We start from the raw sequence: 17,527 nt of genomic DNA on the forward strand, positions 1-17,527 counted from the left end.
TCATTGGGGGTTAGGTTTTCGACCCGACCCCCTAGCATTGCCGAAAGACGGCTTCTTCTTGGGGTAAGGCGCGCCCCTGCCTCTACCCCTAAAAGAGGACTGTGAATGCTGAGAGCCGCGTCCTCGATTAGCAGAAGTGAAAGAAGCTTTAGGAGGACCCTGTTGTTTGGCCTGAGGCTTAGCGAAACCGTGTTGGGCAAGCTTTGCGATCGCTAAGTCCTTAGCGTTTTGTGTTTGTTTGTCAAGCGCGTCAAGTGAAGGTTGACCAAGCAAAGAACCCTCTGTGAAAGGGGAGACCTTGAGCAAGTCCAAAGTAGACTTATCTTGAATTCTGGAGCCAGACAAGAAAGCGTCCCTGCGTGTGTAAACCGCATGAGCGTACAACCGTGCCGCGACTGTCATTTGTTCGGCTGAAACCTTCGCCAAAGAGGCCAGGAGTATGGGCACGTCTTTCACGCTAGCGTCGTTTCGAAATTCGAAAGGATCCAACGACACCGCGATCGACCGAGAAAGAGATCTAAGAAGTGTCTCTGAAAGAGAAGCAAGTTCCAACGAGTATCTTCCCGTCTCCTCCAAACCAATCAAAGCGCCTTCAGAGTAAGCACAAGTTTTGTCAAAACGATAGACATCCTCTCTGAGATTAGCCAACTCCGGAGTGACCGGAAGCGGTGCACTCGGCAAAGCGTAAGTCTCGATAAGGCTGTGGTGGCGACGGGAGAGAGCAAACTTGCGTGCATGAAAAGAAGTGCTCGACATCCGTAACTGGCCTGAGGCAAGCCATGGCTGAGCAGAATCAGGCGCCTGGCCGTGTGCCGCCAGTAAAGGCACAGTATCCACAGGCAAGCTATTCTCAGAACCCGAAGTTCTAGCCAGCACCTTGGAAAGTTCGTAGGCAACAGAAGGAGACTCGCTAAAACGATATCCCTGAACTTCCGTTAAGGCAGGGCGGAAATCACCGACCGCTGAGGGTGGTGGTGCCGCAGAGCTTGTCATAGCTGTCACCCCTTCAGCGAAGTACTTAGCAGACACCTGAGCTGCAGTAACCATAGCTGGTTTAAGTTTGAGTGACAACTTGACATCAACTTCCTCCTCAGAAAGTGAGTGAGAATCGTCGACCTCCGAATCTGCTGTGGCTGTACCGTGAAAGTCACTGTGACTAGCTGCGTCACTAAAACGATCCACCACAGGCGAGGCTGATTGCAAAACGGAAGGACCGTGCAAAGCCTGCCCGAAAGCAGCTTCCTGCCCAGAGGGAGGAAGTTGAGACTTGTATACATTCACCGGAGACATACCAGTCTGCCTGTGAGTACAACTGTCTCGTTGTCCGGTGTCGACCCCCCGTGAGTTCCGCTTACTAAGAGCGATAGCCTCCGGGAGAGTCGAACTTTCACTCCCCAGCCTCGGCGGGGGAGCTACTAGTTCCGGCCCAACTTGTTGTCCGGTGTTGACCCCCCATGAGTTCCGCCTCTTATAAAGAGCGATAGCCTCCGGGAAAGTCAAACTTTCACCCCCCAGCCGCGGCGGGGGGGCTACTAGTTCCGGCCCAACTTGAACACTTTCACCAGAGAACCTGGCTACCGGTGAACTTGACAAACCTGAAGAGCGTGAAACCGCCCCTTGAATGAAGCAATCACCCTGCTCTGCGTGCACGTCGGCCGACGTGATAGTGCATGACGGCGGAGCCTTAGCGTAAGCCAGCGAAGCCACTCCGCCCACCCCCGCTGGGAGCGAGTGTAACTCTTTACGAGTAGCATGCAAATCGGCTGCAAACTGCTGTTGTTGTGCAAACATGTTATTCATATTGACAGAGAACTTCTCAAAAAGGGAGGAAAAATCATCCTTATTCTTGTCTTTACCACTACGTCTCTTCTTGGCTGAAGGAGCCTTACTTTTAGTTTTAGCTTCTTTCAGTACGGGCATGACTGGGCTATCAGGGTCCGAAATATTAACGGACATGGTAGTTTGAGAAACTGGGTCATGAACTGAGACGGTAGTAACTTTGCCTGTCTCTTTATGTGCGTCCTTACTAGGCGAACACTCAGCAGCCATTTGCCTAGTCTGAGGCTTCTTTCTCTCTTTGTCAGCCATAGCTGACGAAAACAAACAGTCTAAGAAACGTAAACACGAAACAGACTGCAAGACGGAGAAAGACACAAACGAACAGGAGCCGAACAAATTAGAAAGAGCTCACCCAATCTTGCTTAGGCAGGGACCTGTAGAACGGGGTGAAAATACTGCTTGAAAAACAGTAGTAGGCTGAAAGCCTGTAGCGTAGCTGTGAAAACACGTCCGAGCTGATCGGAGGCTGAAGTAGGAGTGACGTTTCTAACATGGCGGCGGTTGGGTCTCGCGTGATAGGTCGCGAGAGCGGTATGACCTTGACTTTGGTTAACTTGGTTTGAGTCAAGGCCGTTCTTTTTTAAGGGGTTTCTTCCCCCTTAGGGGTGAAGCGTAGTTCAGTGTCCAAGCTATTAATCTGAAGTTAATGCTAAATGTGAGTCGGGTTAAGATATGTAATTTAATCATAGCTTACCTGTCAAGCGAGCTAATGTAGAAAGAAAAGAGTGTTTGTGTCACAGCTTACTAACCCAGTAGGCAAATACAGACAACAAAGAGGCAGGGCCAGTATTTGATGGACAGCTCACCTGCCCAGTAGGCTGATGTTGTAGAAAGCAAAGAGTGTTTGTGTCACAGCTTACTACCCCAGTAGACAAATACAGACAGCAAAGAGGCGGGGCCAGTATTTGATGGACAGCTCACCTGCCCAGTAGGCTGATGTTGTAGAAAGCAAAGAGTGTTTGTGTCACAGCTTACTACCCCAGTAGGCAAATACAGACAGCAAAGAGGCGGGGCCAGTATTTGATGGACAGCTCACCTGCCCAGTAGGCTGATGTTGTAGAAAGCAAAGAGTGTTTGTGTCACAGCTTACTACCCAGTAGACAAATACAGACAGCAAAGAGGCGGGGCCAGTATTTGATGAACAGCTCACCTGCCCAGTAGGCTGATGTTGTAGAAAGCAAAGAGGCGGGGCCAGTGTTTGTGCGACAGCCCTCTCCACGTCTCAAGCTGGGTGTGCTCCACCAGACCCGTTTGCAGCACATCTTCCCCTCCTCCCCGGCCCATCCCCCACCCCACCCCTGCGCCTCCATGGCCATCCTCCTGCAGCATGTCAGCGGTGTTGGGGTGCTCTGGCCAGAGAGGGTGGGACTGGGGGCCCCCGGGGTGGGAGGAGGTGGGCGAGTCCTCCAGGTTTGCTATGTGTTCCACCAGACCTGTCTTGTACACGATCAGGGCTATCCAAATCACTGTGCACACCTGAAAAGAAAAGAGAGTGATGAGCAACTGTCTTGTGAAGAAAACACCATGAAAATTGAAACCGCCAAAAACAGAACTGTTTCAGAACTATGTACATTAGAGTGAACAGAATCCCAATCACGCATTCTTACACAGTAACTAAGACTCTCACATAAATATAAACATAATAGACGATGTTCGGATATAACTCTGTCAAGTTATTATTGGTTGTGGAAGAGTTGCTTTCCCTTGTTTTTCCTTGCTTTTTAAGTCAAGCTTGACTAAATGTTATAACATAGAGGGGGAATCGAAACGAGGGTCGTGGTGTCTGTGTGTGTGTGTAGAGCAATTCAGAGTAAACTACTGGACTGATCTTTATGAAATTTTACATGAGAGTTCCTGGGCATGATATCCCCAGACGTTTTTTTCATTTTTTCGATAAATGTCTTTGATGACGTCATATCCGGCATTTTGTAAAAGTTGAGGCGGCACTGTTACACCCTCATTTTTCAATAAAATTGATTGAAATTTTGGCAAAGCAATCTTCGACGAGGCCGGACTTTGGTATTGCATTTCAGCTTGGAGGCTTAATTTAATTAATGACTTTGGTCATTAAAAATCTGAAAATTGTAATTAAAATTATATTTTTATAAAACGATCCAAAATTACGTTTATCATATTCTTCATCATTTTCTGATTCCAAAAACATATAATTATGTTATATTCGGATTAAAAACAAGCTCTGAAAATTAAAAATATAAAAACTATGATTAAAATTAAATTTCCGAAATCGATTTAAAAACAATTTCATCTTATTCCTTGTCCGTTCCTGATTCCAAAAACATATAGATATGATATGTTTGGATTAAAAACACGTTCAGAGAGTTAAAAAGAATAGAGATATAGAAAAGCGGGCTATCCTTTTCAGCGCAACTGCTACCGCGCTTTTCTGTATTGTTAATTTCACTGCCTTTGCCACAAGCGGTGGACAGACTATGCTACGAGTGTACGGTCTTGCGGAAAAAATCCAATGCGTTCAGTTTTATTCTGTGAGTTCGACTGAGCTTGACTAAATGTTGTAGTTTCGTCTTACGCGACTTGTTTTTATTATAGAAACACCGAGTCTCGTTACACGTGACATTGTACGCCAAACATTAGCGAACGACGTGTCTTTGCAAGCGGCGATGATCCGTGCTAGTGAAATCATGCAAACGACTGACATTCCAGTGAGGGTTAGCTCAAATCCGTGCTTTCTGCACTATCCGCTCATTATAATGCTCTTTTCATTCAAAAGTACACACATCGAATAAAGACAATAAAAAAACTCGAAGTTATTTCCCGAATTTTTCTATCCCGAAAAGAGCAATAAGAAACCCGCACCATGATAAGCCTCTGAAAGATGCGAGTGCGGGCCCAGAAGTAGAAGAGGCGCAAGCGGCGAGGCATTTTCTCAAAGAAATCATCCTGGCCAGCAGGGGAGGCGGCTGAAGGTGACCACTGCTGGGTGAAGGCCAGGTCCAGTCGCGGGGCCGACTTGGAGCGGTAAATTTTGGGCGAGGGTTGCCACGAATCCCCCATGCCACCCAGCAAAGAACAGGGGGTGGGAGGGGGAGAAGGAGTGGCTGCTGAGTCAGCAGGAGGGGGAGGAGAAGAGGGGGGTTTGTGCGTAAAAGGGCAGAGTATGAGTGGTTGGATGGATGGGTTGTCCTCGGATGCCGAGTCTTCAGCCTGCTGCAGACTCTGCGACTGTATGCTCTGACGGTGGAGATCTGCCAGCTGTAAGCACGGAGAAAGAGAAAATCAGAAAACAGCATCAAAATGAAGAAGGAAACAACAAAAAGCATGACTAAATAGAAATGCAGGCACACACTCACACAACAAGCTATGCAGAGATACACTAATGAGTAAGGATACACATCTGAAAAATTCAAATACATTGTCCCCTCTTTCTCCCACACACACACACACACACACACACACACCCACACCCCCCCACACACACACACACACCCACACCCACACACACCCACACACACACACACACACCCACACACAATTATTATCCCTGCAAACAAAATACTGCTTACCTCCATGCGCCTTATATCCACTGATAGGATGGTAGCAAAGAAGAACATTTGAAGAAAGAAATCTGTCCACAACCCAACCAGAGCAAACAAGCAGAACTCCTGAAACACATTGTTAATACATATATATACAATTTGTAAAACAGAAATGGCTAAAAAAATTAATTAAAAGTTTGAAAACCAAACACATTACATGAATCGAAAATTTCTTATCAAATTTTCATTTAATTAATATACTTACCAACTCACATAAATAGCATTAACTTCAGTTTGATGCGTTAGACATTGAAGCACTGACCCTGGTAACAGGGGGAGATAACTCCCAAAACAAAACAAACCCTTGACAACGGGTCCCGGGAGTTACCTCCCCCCACCGGCTGCCCGCGCATGCGCTGGACATACTGCCGGTATAGTCATTCCCACTGAAACACCACCTTAAACCACACAAAGCGGGGTAGGTAGGGAGGGCATTAACTATGTGAGTTGGTAAGTATATTAATTAAATGAAAATTTGATAAGAAATTTTCGATTAAATAACATATTCTTACTACAACTCACATAAATAGCAGATTGCTACACAAGGCGGCGGGAAACTCACCTAAACCTTCGGTAGAACCTGGCCAGCTGCCACCATGGCAGGCAAACAGCTCGAGCCATCTTGCCTAGTGCTGGCAATATCACGTAGATAAAAGTTTATGAAAACGTCTTCAGACTTCCAGTATGCTGCTCTGAGCACTTCAGTCATCCTGCCTGAGCGCAAGACCGCTAGAGAGGCGGCCCAGGCTCTCGCCTCATGCGTACGAGGCGACCGTAATGGGAGAACGGAGCGTCCCCCCCCATGTGTCTGCCACCACTCATATGCTTGCCTTATAAGCCCGGCAGACCATCTCGCCAAAGTCGTCTTAACGATATCCTTATCCCTGGCTACGTTTAACGAGATGAAAAGCAGTTTCTGAGATGAAGCTCTTAACGGAGCCGTGCGAGACAGGTAAGCCCGCAGAGCCCGGACCGGGCAGTTCAAGAGGTCAGGGTCACCGCGCGGCAAAATAGAACGCAGCGACTGTATGTTCACTACGGGAGACGGCTGGTTAGGTTTTTGATTCTTTGCTAAAAACACAGGCGAAAAACGCAAGATAACAGAGCCATCCTTTTCGAAAGAAATATCCTGGTTAAGTCCGGAAAGAGCGTGAACCTCGCTTCCCCGACGCGCTGACGCAAGCAAAATAAGGAGGAGAGTCTTCTTAGTAAGGTTAGACAGACTAGCCTCTTTCAAAGGTTCGAAAACCGAGGAGCGCAAAAATTCCAGTACAAGTAAGAGATCCCAGGCTGGGACAGACGTTCTGCGTGAAGCAGAGCTAAGAGCGGAACCTTTAATGACGCTTGCGATCACCCCGTCCAGGGTAATAGAGCGTCCCAACTGCTTGAGGGTAGTGGAAATGGCAGAACGGCGTACCCGGAGGGTAGACGCCGTCCGACCTTGGGAGGAGAGCCAAGCCAAATGATTTGCAACCTGCATAGAACGTGGAGACAACGGGTTAACGCCGTTAAGACGACACCACTGGGCCCAAGCAGCCCAATGGGACGAATAAACAGCAGAAGTAGATTTTCTATGCGCCTTCTGCACCAATGTCAGAGTGAGGTCTGACGCCCCAGCGCGCTTCAACGCTCTCCTGACAGAACCCAAGCGTGTAGAGCCAGGAGATGAGGGTCCCTGTGAGGGATCCCCGACCTCGGTTGCAGAAGCTCCCCCTCTCGAAGATCGAGAGGAATGGGTGGACCGTCGGCTAGACGAAGAAGGTCCGGAAACCACGCCTGGCTCGGCCACAACGGCGCTATGAGAACCAGCCTTGGCTTCTCCAAGTCCGCCTTTCTCAGCACCTTGCCCAGCAACGGAATGGGAGGGAAGGCATAAGCTATCAGATCCTTCCAGTCTATTTCCATGGCGTTGACCTCCCAAGCCTCCGGGTCCGGCACTGGGGACACGAAGACTGGGAGACGCCGAGAGAACCGGGTGGCAAACAGATCCACGAGGGGTTTGTCCACCTGCGTCCACAGACGCCGCAGTGCTTGGTGTGCGATAGTCCACTCCGAGTGCAGAATCTGCGAAGTGCGACTGAGTGAATCTGCCAAGATGTTCAGGCACCCCGGAAGGTACTTCGCTGAAATCACAATCCCCTGAAGGAACGCCCAAGCGAGAATCTCGCAAGCCCTGTTGGACAGAACCAGCGAGCGCGTACCCCCCTGCTTGTTCAGGTACGCGGCCACAGTGGTGTTGTCCGTGCGGATCAACACATGCTTGCCTCGCAATGAGGCGACAAACTCCCGAAGCCCGAGGCGCACTGCTTCCAACTCCAGAATGTTGATATGCAACGACTTCTGATCCTGGTCCCAAAGACCGGAAGCTGTGTTCCCCTCCAGATGAGCTCCCCAACCCTGAAGGGACGCATCTGTAAAAAGATGCAACTCCGGAGGGGGCAAGGAAATCGGAACGCCCTGAGTCAGCCAGGCCGAATCCAACCACTGACTTGTTGACTCCAGGAACCATCCCTGAAGGGGAAGAGACAGATTCCAACCTTGCGAGGCTGGATCCCAGGCAGAGTTCAGAAACGCCTGAAACGGGCGTTTGTGAACTCTGCCCAGAGGAATCAGGGTAGACATCGACTCCATCTGGCCCTGGAGTGACGCCAACACCCTGACAGGCGCGTGGCGGAGGCTTGACAGAGACCTGACCAGATCCTGCAGCTTGTCTATCCTCCGCTGGGCGGGACGCACAGTCCAAGCTCGGGTGTCGAACACCATGCCCAGATACGTGAACTCCTGAGAGGGAACCAAGTCGGACTTCCCTTGGTTCACGAAGAAACCTAAGTCTCTCGCAGTCTGCAAGACTATCTGGGTGTGCTGCCCGCACAGGGACTCTTGTTGACTCAGAATCAACCAGTCGTCCAGATAAACTCTGAGACGGATCCCTTTCTGGCGCACTAATGCGCAAAGCTGGCGCACTATCATGGTGAAAATCCAGGGTGCTAAAGAAAGCCCGAACGGCAGCGCCCTGAACTGGAACACCCTGTCGCCCCACAGGAACCGCAGCCACTTTCGATCTGACCTGTGCATCAGAATATGGAAGTACGCGTCTGTCAGGTCGATGGAAGTGACCCAGTCCGACGGACGTAGGGCCTCCCTGACAGACGCTGGAGTCTCCATCTTGAACGGAACTTTCCGGAGAAAGCCGTTCAAGGGAGACAGATCCAACACCGGTCGCCAACCCCCTGACGCTTTCGGGACGACAAACAGTCTCCCGTAAAAGCCAGGGGATCGACGATCGATGACCTCTTCTACCGCTTGCTTCTGCAAGAGCAGTAGAACCTCCGCCTGAATAACGGCACAAGCCTCTGGATCGGCGGGGAACTTGAACCTGGGTGTTGTCCTGGTTAGAGGGGCCTTGTCCTCCAACCAGAGCAACCGGAACCCCGATCGAACCACTCCCGTAACCCAAGGGTTGCTCGTAAGAGCCAACCAAGCTGGAACGGCCCTTGAGAGGCCGCCCGCTACCAAAGGGGTAGGGGCTAGGGGAGTGGCTGGATCGGGGAGCCTTCATTGGGGGTTAGGTTTGCCACCTGACCCCTTCTTCCCGAAGGAAGGCTTCTTATTGTAGGGGCGCGAACGGCTGCCACCCCTATGCGACCTCGTCTTCTGTCCAGAGCCGCGAAAAGATGAAGGCGGCGCCGAACCACCTTTTTTCTGACCCTGCTTAAGGGCAAGCTCAGACAGCTTAACGAAATGCAAGTCCTTCACCTCTTGAGACTCTCGCCTGAGAGCCTCGAGAGACTCAGGACCCAGTAAGCTCTGTCCCGCAAACGGAGAAACTTTCAAAGCCTCAATAGTGGCTTTATCCGACAGTCTCGAGTCTCTCAAAAGAGCTTCACGACGCCATAACACGGCCTGCGTGTACAACTTGGCCGAAGTTGCGGTCTGCTCAGCCGCGATCTTAGCAAGAGCTGCTAACAAAGTCACAACATCTTCTTCTACCGCGTCGTCCCGGAACTTAAAGGGCTCCAGAGAAACAAAGATGGATCTGGACAGCGCTCTAATAAGAGTGTCAGACACGGAAGCCAATTCCAGAGAAACTCTCCCAGCTTCCTCAATCGCGATCACGCCGGCTTCGGTACAGACGGACAGCTTTTCCTTCTTGTACCCCTCCTTCCGCAAGTTCGCCAACTCCGGAGTGACCTGAAGCGGGGAACTCGGGAGCGCGAAAGAATCGATAAAATGAACCGGTTTCCCGAACAGCTTAGGCCTACAGGCCAAGTTAGACTGTATGCGAGAGCAATCACGCGGAGAAGCCAGCCATTGCTGAGCAGATTCAGGCGCATCCCCATGAGCAGATAAAAGAGGAACGATGTCATCAGAACTGACACTCAGCACCTTAGCCATATGGTAGGCTACAGAAGGAGACTCCCGAAACCGGAAGCGGACACCAGTCTCGCTGTCACCCCGGAAATCGCCAAACGCGGAAGGAGGTGCCGCTAGCCGTGAAGACGAAGCTGACACCCCTTCCGCAAAATATCTAGAGGTAACCTCAGCTGCAGCACTCAGCGCGCGTGAGAAACTCCTCTGAACCCGAAAGTTGTGTTCCGCCTCCGAAGAGTCTTCACAATCTTCGCCAACATCCACATCATCAATCAAGATGTCCGATGAAGGCCGATCATGACCGGAACCATCATTGTCCCTAAACGGAACTGATGAACCCGCCGTACCGGAACCCTGTGTAGCCACACCAAGGGGAACCGATACAGCCGAGCTGCTACCATAGGTAGCTGGCAATCCGGAAGGGAAAGCGACCGGAAACACACCTGTGCTTTGCCCGGAAGCCAACCCATCCTGTCTCCCGCCATCCACAGCCGCCTGAACGGAAGTGAAGGCAGGAAACGGATTGCCATTACCACCAACGACCGGAACCCCCGTGGGCTGCGAACCGGAAGTCGATGGTAACGAAATGGAAGTGCCACGATCTCTCGAAAGAGATCCTGTGGCCGGAAATCCCTTTGCCGAAGCAGTTGAACCCAAGTACGAGGGACCGGACGGACCGGCCCCACCGTCAAGGGTGGAATAACCGTCGAGATGAACCGCACGCTCGTATGCTGAACACCCCCAACTTCCAGAAACACGTACCTGATCGGCCGAAGCCGAAAGCTGCGGATCAGCAACGTCCGCCGACGTAACCGTAGCAGAAGGAACAATCCTCGACAAAGAGGCAGCGTTGCCAACCCCTGGAGGCAAAGCCGGAATGGTGGAGTAAGACACACCCCTGTCAGTTGCCAGCATCTCCCTCATTTGATCCTTGAAAGTAGAAAAAAGAGCAAACAATTCATCGCGCGAGACCGCCTGGGCCTCTTTCTCCTGCGGCGACAAAACAGGCATGCTAGCAGGAGGATCGATCGAAACACGCAACGCCTCCTTGCTAACCGGATCGAAAACGCTGACCAGAGGTCGTTTCACCGGTGAAACCTTATCTTTCGAACGCGACTTCTTGGATTTACTTTTAGAAGAAGACGCAGACCCAGAACTGCCCAGCGGCGAACCCACCGGTACCTGCTTGGCAGAGCTCTTACCCTTGTCCGCCATCGAAATGACAAGTCACAACGAGAAAATTTCGCAAAAATAATTACAAAATTCTAAAATGCAAACGGCGGCATGCACCCGTAACACCGGGCACTGCCTACGCTAGGTTGAAGCAACAAAAAACTCCAGAAATCGGAGTCAAAAGTTCCACAACCGGCAGACAAAACAAAATGCAAATGGCGGCATGCGCTTGCAACACAGCGCTCTGCCTACAGCAGGTTGAGACAACAAAAAGCCCCAGAAATCGGAGCAAAACGTTTCACAACCCAAATAATAACAAGCAAAAGACGGCAGGCACCTAAACGACGGTGCTCCTACCTGAAAGCGCCAAGTTGACGAACAGATAAACTTCGTAAGACGAAGTGAAAATTTTCAACAACAATTACAAAATGCAAATGGCGGCCGGCACCAACTAACAGTGCCCCGACCGTTATAAGCCAAGTTGAGAAGAACAAGAAACTCCGACAAGTTAGAGTCAAGTTCCCCAACAAAATACACTTTGCAAATGGCGGCAAGGCAAAACAAGATAAACAAGAAAGATCTCACCGTAGTAGAGGCAAGAAGCGTTCAGACTTCAAAGGGTCAACGGCCTACCGTGGCAGGCCAGCGGCTGAAGAAGACAGCCAGAGTGCAAACACGTCTATTCGCTAGCGTGTTGAAGAAGGGAATGACTATACCGGCAGTATGTCCAGCGCATGCGCGGGCAGCCGGTGGGGGGAGGTAACTCCCGGGACCCGTTGTCAAGGGTTTGTTTTGTTTTGGGAGTTATCTCCCCCTGTTACCAGGGTCAGTGCTTCAATGTCTAACGCATCAAACTGAAGTTAATGCTATTTATGTGAGTTGTAGTAAGAATATGTTATTTAATTACAGATTTAACAGGTCAATACGATCAGTTGAAAAAAACTTTAAAAAATGCCTGACAAAGTGCAAACTTGAAAACACTACATAAAAACAAAACAAAAGAAATATTTGAGAAAAAATCCGACATAAGTTAAAACTAAACAAAATTCTATTCAATAAAACTAAAGTGTTTTTTTTTAAAAATCAAGTAATCTGCATGCGTTTGCTGCCCTGCATTCGAACCGGCATAACCGGCAGTAAGTAAGTAATCTACATGCGTGGGTGTGATGCACGCATACATGCAGGTGCGTGTGTGCGCATCTTCTATCTATATATATATATATACGACTTGTGTCTGTGTGTGTGTGTGTGTGTGTGTGTGTGTGTGTGTGTGTGTGTGTGTGTGTGTGTGTGTGTGTGTGTGTGTGTGTGTGTGTGTGTGTGTGTGTGTGTGTGTGTGTGTGTGTGTGTGTGTGTGTGTGTGTGTGTGTGTGTGTGTGTGTGTCCGCGATGCACGGCCAAAGTTCTCAATGGATCTCTTTCAAATTTGGTGGCCATATTCAGGTACACCCCAGACACAACCTGGTCGATGAGATATTTAAACACGTGCTCTCAGCGCGCAGCGCTGAACCGATTTTGGTTTTTCTCTGGATCCATTCCCAGTAACTCTTCCTTATCTTCTCCAGTGTTTTCAGCGTTTATCTCCCTTCCTTCGTGTGGCGTCAATCCATATTCCTGTTTCTATTTTTAGAAGGTCACTGTCGACAATGCTCAATCCATATTCCCGTTATACTATTTTTAGAAGGTCACTGTCTCGGCGAAGCCGGGTATTATTCTTCTCCACTGTTTTGCGCGTTTATCTCCCTTCCTTCGTGCGGTGCGCCGGCTTGGTCCCCGGCGCAGCCGGGTATTTGGCTCGACTTCTTCCCGGCGAAGCCGTACCCGGCGAAGCGGGTATTCATCTAGTATATATATATGCACCATGCAGTTTGATGTCTACCTACCTGAATAGCGGGCACAAAGGTGAAGAAGCCAAAGAAGATGATGAGCAGTTCTGTGCACAAATTCTTGGTGATGTACCATCCCTCTTTGCTCAATCCTTCACAGTAAACAACAGCAAATCATGATTTAGCACAGTACTGATTATGCAATTAACCTAAACAGTCAACAACAATAAAGATTTAGACTAATGTCTTCGAGTTCAATGGAACATGTCATTGAAACAATATCAACAGATGATATCTACACCAAGATGTATATAGTGGATGTCATACTGTGTTTTTTGTGTGTGTATAATTATAATGATATGTATTTTAAATACATATTTCAACAGAAAAAAAAAGCTATGGTTTAAGCAAACAGTAACACAATCTTGGGGCAACCAAGGAAAATTGTCTAAGGGTACAAGTAAGAAAAAAGTTTTTCATTAATTTTGATACTATATACTTTTTGAGTGGTAAATGTTGAAGGATGAAAGAAAATATATTGTGAGTGGACGGATGCATGTTATTCATTAAAAGCCCCACAATGATGTGCTTGGCAACAAAACAAAAAAAACAACAAAAAAAACAAAAACAAAAAAACAAACAGATGATATCTTGCTAATGAACTCTCACATTTAAAATTTCTGTCAGATGTAAAACTACTACAGACCAAACCAAAATCAGATACTGGTCAATCCCCTGGAATAGGAGTATGAATGCCTAAATGGCAGGCAAACAACAGTCATTCAGGAAAAAGGTAAATCATGCAAGTGTGCATGGGAGTCGCAGCTCATGAACACAGAAGAATACTGGTGAAATCGACAATGGTACTACTGAATGTGGCTCCTTTATTTTGCAACAGAATCATAAAACTTACAAAAGGAATATAAAGCTGATACTGTGCAAACCCAGTCAATTTGTGTTTTCATCATCGTTATTTTATAAATATTTATTTGTTCTTCTTTAGAAAGTTTGGTTCAATTTGGTTTCTTTGTTTATCCTACATACGTGAAAGAGACACCCGTGAGATAAGTAGAGGTTACATGCCGAGTCTCAGTGATTATCAAAAATAATGGTCGAAGTTAGCGGATCATGAAAAATGCGAGCTTCAGCGAGCTTTTTCATGACCGCGAACTGAGACCATTATTTTTGATAATCACTGAGACGAGGTATGTAACCTCTTTATCCCTCCTTTCTTCAGTTATTCAAAGAAAAGAGGAGTTTTTGTGCGAAAGTTTGATCGAATCATATTCACCCAACCAGTCTACCTGCGCAGGCGATCGATTAATGCGCGGTTGTATAGTTCCGTGCAAATCATTCAATTTTGTTAACACTTCTTGTCAGTTTCCATGTTTTGAACTAAAATCAAGTACACAGTTATGTTGTCATTCTGCTGTGGCGGTAAAGGCAGATAGTGTGTGTTCTGTTCATGTTTTGGTATCGCTCAGGAAATGTTCTTTCTTCGAATGTGACTAGCAGACGAAGTTTTACACCCGTGTTCCAACGTTAAAAACTGTATGAAGTTTAGTTTTCTGGGGCAAAATAGTGTATGAAACCGTTGCATGTTCTTTAAGTTGATTAAATGTTTGCAATTGATTGCGTGTGATCTGTTTATAAAATGAAATATTGTTGAAAACTGACCGTCGGTGCAGCCGAAATCTGGAAGGGGAACTACTCGTGTCGCTAGACAAAGTATGAGAGTTACTTTTCCTTGGAATCTTGCTAGCGATAAACGATTGTGCACGGCAGATCTGAATTCAGAAAACAACCAAACTCATGGATTTTACATGGAGATTCATGTGTTCAAGTATGTAGTTGCTGGTTTAAATGCGGTATGGTTGTATTGTTTGCTCCAGAAATGTATATTTTGTACATTAGAGTGTTCTGAACTTTTGAGTCGCAAAAAGTAGATCCACAATGTGTACAGTCTCTACCCATGAGCTATCGAGGATTCAGGCCCGTTGTTGGGTAAGTGATTTTGGTTGTTGGGTAAGTTACCGAAAAATAACTAGCCCTACAAGTTTACAGAGAGAAAGAAGCAGAGGGGGGGATAATAATCGTTCAAATCACACGTGTGTATATCATGTAAATGAGGTCATGTCAAGCAAGTCTGGCAGGGACCTGTTTTTCCACTGCTTATGATGCCAAAGTCACCGAGACAAACGACATTATAGAAGAAAAAAAATTGCGCTCGCTAATTACCCTCGATGAATCTTTAGAACTAACACGTCACGCCACACTTTCAGAGTGACGTTTCCTTGCTTTGACATAATAGATTGCACGAGGCTTAAGAAGAGATCGAGGTTCCAAAACAAGCGTCTTCAATTTAGCTGCCTCGACTGCAGGACATTTTCAGTAAAATACACGTAAGTACAGTATGTAGGTTAAAACAGAATACTACATGGCTTGCTGTTTCGTACCAGATTTACACTCGTTGCTTTTTCAAATAGTGAACAGCTCGCTTTCGCTTGCAGTTCAATATTTAAAAAAAAAACCTCGTGTAAATCTGGTACGACACAGCAAGCCATGTAGTATTCTCTATTTAGTCCTAACATTTGGAAACGAGGGGACTAACCTTACTCCAGGGAAAAAACACACCTTTAAAACGTCTTTCACGGGCCTAAAATGTATGTTTCAGAAGTTCTTATCAAGGATTTTCTATCAAGTTTATTTATTTCACGGCTCTTGAGAGGAATGCCTTCTCATAAAAGTGCTGCTTAGTGTTACAAATGGAAATAGCGGTCAACACAACACACCCTGGGCCACTCTGATCTTGACGTCCAGTTGAACAGGAGTGGACACCACAGACTTGGTAATGACCAGCACATTCTCCAGACCAATGATCATCACCAGGTACGGGAAAATCTCACTGAAAAACACAAACCACGTAAGGATATTACCTTCTGCAAGTGAAAAACAAAAAAATTCTTATCCTTTCTGTGATTTACATTGCCTAAATAGTACTCTCTTTTTGTGTCAGCTTGAAAGAGAGGAAGCCTTACGATGATGTTAATTATATAAACGAAATGAGGCAGAGCGTTGTTACGATATCAAATAACCAAAGGGAAATAATCGCTCTTTATGCATATGACATGTGTAATGGGAGTAAGCGAGAGTTGTACGGAACCTTTCTCCTGGCACCTGAGAGAATTTTGAGATGAAAATCACTTGTTCATTTCAATGCCTGTTATTCTCTCAGGTGCCAGGATGAAAATCACTTGTTCATTTCAATGCCTGTTATTCTCTCAGGTGCCAGGATGAAAATCACTTGTTCATTTCAATGCCTGTTACAGGGCGGGGGTGTAGCTCAGTCGGTAGCGCGCTGGATTTGTATCCAGTTGGCCGCTGTCAGCGTGAGTTCGTTCCCACGTTCGGCGAGAGATTTATTTCTCAGAGTCAACTTTGTGTGCAGACTCTCCTCGGTGTCCGAACACCCCCGTGTGTACACGCAAGCACAAGACCAAGTGCGCACGAAAAAGATCCTGTAATCCATGTCAGAGTTCGGTGGGTTATAGAAACACGAAAATACCCAGCATGCTTCCTCCGAAAGCGGCGTATGGCTGCCTAAATGGCGGGGTAAAAACGGTCATACACGTAAAAGCCGTGGGAGTTTCAGCCCATGAATGAACAAACAAACAAACAATGCCTGTTATTCTCTCAGGTGCCAGGATGAAAATCACTTGTTCATTTCAATGCCTGTTATTCTCTCAGGTGCCAGGATGAAAATTACTTGTTCATTTCAATGCCTGCTATTCTCTCAGGTGCCAGGATGAAAATTACTTGTTCATTTCAATGCCTGCTATTCTCTCAGGTGCCAGGATGAAAATCACTTGTTCATTTCAATGCCTGTTATTCTCTCAGGTGCCAGGATGAAAATCACTTGTTCATTTCAATGCCCGTTATTCTCTCAGGTGCCAGGATGAAAATCACTTGTTCATTTCAATGCCTGTTATTCTCTCAGGTGCCAGGATGAAAATCACTTGTTCATTTCAATGCCTGTTATTCTCTCAGGTGCCAGGATGAAAATCACTTGTTCATTTCAATGCCTGTTACAGGGCGGGGGTGTAGCTCAGTCGGTAGCGCGCTGGATTTGTATCCAGTTGGCCGCTGTCAGCGTGAGTTCGTTCCCACGTTCGGCGAGAGATTTATTTCTCAGAGTCAACTTTGTGTGCAGACTCTCCTCGGTGTCCGAACACCCCCGTGTGTACACGCAAGCACAAGACCAAGTGCGCACGAAAAAGATCCTGTAATCCATGTCAGAGTTCGGTGGGTTATAGAAACACAAAAATACCCAGCATGCTTCCTCCGAAAGCGGCGTATGGCTGCCTAAATGGCGGGGTAAAAACGGTCATACACGTAAAAGCCGTGGGAGTTTCAGCCCATGAATGAACAAACAAACAAACAATGCCTGTTATTCTCTCAGGTGCCAGGATGAAAATCACTTGTTCATTTCAATGCCTGTTATTCTCTCAGGTGCCAGGATGAAAATCACTTGTTCATTTCAATGCCTGCTATTCTCTCAGGTGCCAGGATGAAAATTACTTGTTCATTTCAATGCCTGCTATTCTCTTAGGTGCCAGGATGAAAATCACTCGTTCATTTCAATGCCTGTTATTCTCTCAGGTGCCAGGATGAAAATCACTTGTTCATTTCAATGCCTGTTATTCTCTCAGGTGCCAGGATGAAAATCACTTGTTCATTTCAATG

General features: G+C 47.3%; 1 protein-coding gene across 2 annotated transcripts in view; it reads right to left on the minus strand.

Annotated features, from left to right (window-relative positions):
- Positions 1-17,527, minus strand: part of LOC138982537 (sterol regulatory element-binding protein cleavage-activating protein-like) — a 51,020-nt gene that overhangs the window by 21,410 nt on the left and 12,083 nt on the right. For both annotated transcript variants that reach the window (XM_070355848.1, XM_070355847.1), the window contains exons 10-14: positions 15,577-15,689; positions 12,842-12,936; positions 5,382-5,480; positions 4,675-5,070; positions 2,990-3,315 (exon numbers count right to left, since the gene is read on the minus strand). In XM_070355848.1, coding sequence (XP_070211949.1) covers positions 2,990-3,315; positions 4,675-5,070; positions 5,382-5,480; positions 12,842-12,936; positions 15,577-15,689 — 1,029 coding nt within the window. The remainder of the gene's footprint in view (positions 1-2,989; positions 3,316-4,674; positions 5,071-5,381; positions 5,481-12,841; positions 12,937-15,576; positions 15,690-17,527) is intronic.

Source organism: Littorina saxatilis, linkage group LG12 (assembly GCF_037325665.1).
Source record: "Littorina saxatilis isolate snail1 linkage group LG12, US_GU_Lsax_2.0, whole genome shotgun sequence".
NCBI lineage: Eukaryota > Metazoa > Mollusca > Gastropoda > Littorinimorpha > Littorinidae > Littorina > Littorina saxatilis.